At 37.0% G+C, this 4,239-nt stretch overlaps 1 protein-coding gene across 1 annotated transcript; it reads left to right on the top strand.

Annotated features, from left to right (window-relative positions):
* The first annotated feature begins 2,342 nt into the window (after positions 1–2,342).
* LOC133327971 (secretory carrier-associated membrane protein 1-like) lies at positions 2,343–2,946 on the top strand. The gene is made up of 2 exons (XM_061536518.1): positions 2,343–2,411; positions 2,611–2,946. Exons 1-2 carry the CDS (start codon positions 2,355–2,357, stop codon positions 2,944–2,946), a joined length of 393 nt encoding a protein of 130 aa, XP_061392502.1. The 5' UTR covers positions 2,343–2,354.
* Positions 2,947–4,239: the final 1,293 nt, after the last annotated feature.

Here is a 4,239-nt window from a genome sequence, read left to right as displayed (position 1 = left end):
ATTGTTATGGAACAATAAGCGGAATGCAGCAAGCGCTGAACGTGGTGCAGATCAATCTGCATCACTGTAGAGCAGCAGCTGCTGAACTGCTCCTCACCCTCTCTTCCTCAAATACCGACGTCGCGCTCATCCAGGAACCTTACCTGTAAAAAGGTAAGGTGACTGGCATGGGCGATAAAAAATACAGTGTTTTGTCCGCCTCCAATGGAGAGAAGGTAAGAACGTGTATTCTTGCTAAATTTAATGCTTCTATCTAATTTCAGCAATGGAGACATGACAGCAAGACTGAATAGGGGTATCTCGAAGCCCCTGATAGTCTCTGTCGTCCATCTCCCCTACGAGGCTCATGACCCTCCCGGTATGGTAGTATGCCGCATAATGGAGGAGATGGACAAAGTTGGTGATATCATCATCGGATGTGACGCCAACGCACATCACTTCCACTGGGGAAGCAGTAACACTAACACAAGAGGTGAGTCCATTTTTGAGTTTATACTTAGCTATAATCTTAGGATTTGTAATAGGGGCAACACACCAACATTTGTAAATAGGGTGAGAGGTGAAGTCATCGACATAACCCTCACAAATATGGACGACTCTGGGGTCATGAACTGGGGGGTATCTGAGAAATGCTCCTTTTCGGATCATAGACTTATATCCTTCCAGATTCCTACCTCCAGAGGAAAACAGAAACTTTATAAGAATCCTCGGAAGAAAAACTGGGACAAATTTAAAGCTAAAACAGCAGCCTCGATCCAGGATCATTAGGATCTTAAAACAGTTGAGGATGTTGAATTAGCTGTGAATAATGTTAAGGCTACTCTTCTGAAGAGCTATGAGGCTTCTTGTCCCCTAACATACCCTGGGAAAAATCTCAGCCGGTATGTTGGTCACTTAACCTTGCAACCTTGAGGAAGGCTGCAAGGAAAGCTTACAATAGAGGTAGTAAGACAAAGCTCAGTACTGATTGGGATGTCTATAAAAGTCAATTCAATAGGAACAAAAGATGGTATAATACCGGCCATGCTGCAACACGCAGATGAACGAGTAATATCATCTCTGCAGGACATCTTTAGGGCTTGTTTACTTCTGTCGTATATACCAAGTCTATGGAAAGAGATAACAGTGGCCTTCATCCCGAAAGCCGTTAAGCCGAGTCATACGCTACCAAAAGACTATAGATAACTACAACACAATTTCAATACAACAAAGTGACTAATAATTATGCGATTGAGACTAAAATTTGTTCAGCGTACCAAATTGAGTCCGGAGTGAAGTGTTTTGAGTTTTGTTGAAATCGGTTCAGATTTAGACATAGCTCCCACACATATTTTCGTCCGATTTTGGTAAATGGTGTATTAAAACCCCAATATTTCTTTCGATTTGCACGAAATTTTGCATAGCGTACTGAATTGAGTCTAGAGAGAGTAATGTGTGTTAAGTTTCGTGAAAATAGGTTCAGATTTCGATATAGCTCCGATATATAGTTTCGACCGATTTTAAGTAATTGTTGAACTAAAGACATTCAATAATTCTCCGCTAGCGATAGAAATTTGCACAGGGTACTTTTCCAACCAGTGCGAAACAAAAATACCTAATTATAACTGATCAGTTAAAAAATGAAGAAAAGCCTTAAAATACCGAATTTTGTGGTGCCGCTTTATGGGAGCTACCGTAAAAAATTGGCGGATATATCTCGTTTTCAATATCAAACATCATAGAAGTAACATTAATATAAGTTCAGAATTCCTATCTTCAATATTGCGAGCTTTAGTTTTTTACAGGAGTGTAGTTACGTCTGTTTGCATTAATAAAAGCATGGTATTGTAGTTACGTCCGTTTGAATTTCTTTAATTAGATTGCTGTTTTTGACGTTAAATGTCTAAATTTCTGTGTGAACATGTAGTTTGTTTAGACGAACAATAATCAAACAAAAGTCAATTTCGAATTTTTCTGTAGTTACGTCCGTTTGCATTTGTGATGGCGATATATAAAAAAATGTGCAAAAAATTTGTCAGCACATACGATATTGATGGCTCGTGTAACATACTCTTTAGTCTTCCTTTGCTGTCAAGAGAAACGAACACAATGAATGTTGACAGTCAACAAAGAATTCAGTTAACTTTTAAATAAACCTTGTATGTATATAAACTAAACATAACATCGCGTAGACAAAACAATGCGTTACGTCACTGCAGTAACTACAATTAGTTATACCAGTTTTATAATTTGGTACAAAGAATTCAGTAATCATAAACCCCGCAGCACTATCAGTGACACAGCTCAAAAGTGAAAAATACCGACGAAAGTATTTATACTATTTTCTTTGTAAATTCTTAGTTACTACAAGAAATATGTCTGGATTCGACGATAATCCTTTTGGCGAACCAAATCTGGATAACCCATTTGCGGTAAGAAGTGGAGCATTTATGCTGTGTGTTGTGAGAGAGATATAATTTACTTGTACAATATATGCATGTATAAGTATGTATTATTGACTCACTTTTCTTTATCTCTTCTCGCCGAGCATGAATTTATTGCAAGAAACACAGTTGCCTTATTTGGCACAGAGAACAATGCTCAGGTTTATAATGGTGTGACGTATTTCAGGATCCAGCCATACAACAGGCGACCCGCACAACAACCAATGTTCAGAGTTCATTAGAAGACTACAATCCCTTTGAGCAGGAACAATCAAAGCCACAGCTACAAATTAACTCTACCATTAATTCAAATGCTGCCGTGGTACAACCTCTATCACAGAACATACCACCTGCTCAACAACGCGCCCCCGCAGCCACACCTAGCACCAGTATTCAAATAACCACAGAGGAATTACAAGTAAGTAATATGATCCGAAATATAAGAATCCATATTGTATGTATTGCACTTTATTTCTTATCTATTACAAATAACAAAGTGGATTTCAAGCGACGAACAAACTAGATATGGTCTGGTTTGTTATGGTTTCTCTTTAGCAATGCACATCTCCATTGTTAGACCTAAATATAACATAAAAAACAACATATGAGTGTTATTCAGAAAGGTCAATTCTTTTCTTATAGTGTTATAAAAACATGTCCTTCATTTGCCGTAAGCCTAACATACATTTTTACCCTTCTTGAGAACTGGGGATATAGCGAACTTTTTTTTATAAAGAACTAATTATTCGTGGCCATCTTTCAGTTTTCATCAGGGGTTAAAAGCCAGCATCTGGTGGCATTAGCATTACCCCTACAGAGCAACTGATATTAAACATTGGCGTCAATGGCTAAAGTTGCAAATGATCAGATATTTAGATTAGGCTCGTATGTGATGTGCTAGCGATTTTTGATTAGGACTAAGCGGCAATGTAGTTAAAAAATCAGCAGACAAAAATAGCGAAAGCCTCAAATAGCTCCAACGCCAATTTTCGTTGCTGACGGCTGGGCAGCCGAAGGGTGTGTTTTCATGGTGATTTGTTGTCAACTCACGAATGATAAAATCTATAAATGTGACATTCATTGTGAAATCGACATTTATTTTTTGCTGTTACATATTGTGTTATTAAACATTAAATATTAAAATGAAATCTATCGAAATATTTGTTTCTTTTGGCTGAAACCCTCAGCTTAGCACTAGTAATCGTGCTGCTAATCTTCTTTAGCAATTGCGTTTGTGGAGCTATTTTCCAGTTTCAGCTTCGTGACTAGTTGCCAATTTGTAATGTCATTGTGAAGTGCTAATTTCTAGGCGCTGAACATAGCGTTAGCTTCCGTAGATATATATTTTTTTGTAATGTGTTGCGACTCGGTGGCGTTGCTCGCTGTAAAGCAATATATTTTAAAGAAATTTTAGGAGGAAAAACTGTAAAAAAACAAAAAAAAAAAAAAAAAAAAAAAAAAAAAAATTTCAACAAATCTTAATCTTCGTGTAAATCGAACAAACATAGTAATTTTTTGCATCATTTACATAAAATCGGATGAAAATATATATGGGAGCTATATCTTAATCTGATTTCGTCAAACTTTATCACACATCATTCTAGTCTAAATGGAATTCGCTATGCAAAATTTCGTATAAACCAAGGTTTAAGGTTAACAAGCAGGCAAATTCATGCCTTAGTCTTCTTTTGCTGTCAACATTTTAATCGCGCCTGCGTCTACAACTTCAGTAGTGTTGGCAGTTTATTTGGGAGACCATTTGTATTTTGTTTTTGCAAAATAGGCTGAATCCCAGTTTGTTATTTTTATAAAAACA

The sequence above is a fragment of the Musca vetustissima genome, unplaced genomic scaffold (genome assembly GCF_032173495.1).
Source record: "Musca vetustissima isolate MV318-11 ecotype Yass unplaced genomic scaffold, APGP_CSIRO_Mvet_v1 utg187758, whole genome shotgun sequence".
Classification (NCBI taxonomy): domain Eukaryota; kingdom Metazoa; phylum Arthropoda; class Insecta; order Diptera; family Muscidae; genus Musca; species Musca vetustissima.
Note: the sequence above shows the minus strand (reverse complement) of the source record. Positions and strands in the feature narration are given on the sequence as shown.

Coding starts and splice junctions, on each gene's coding strand:
- LOC133327971 (XM_061536518.1), top strand. CDS start 2,355: ATGTCTGGATTCGACGATAATCCTTTTGGCGAACCAAATCTGGATAAC. Junction 2,412..2,610: donor ATCTGGATAACCCATTTGCG/GTAAGAAGTGGA, acceptor GACGTATTTCAG/GATCCAGCCATACAACAGGC.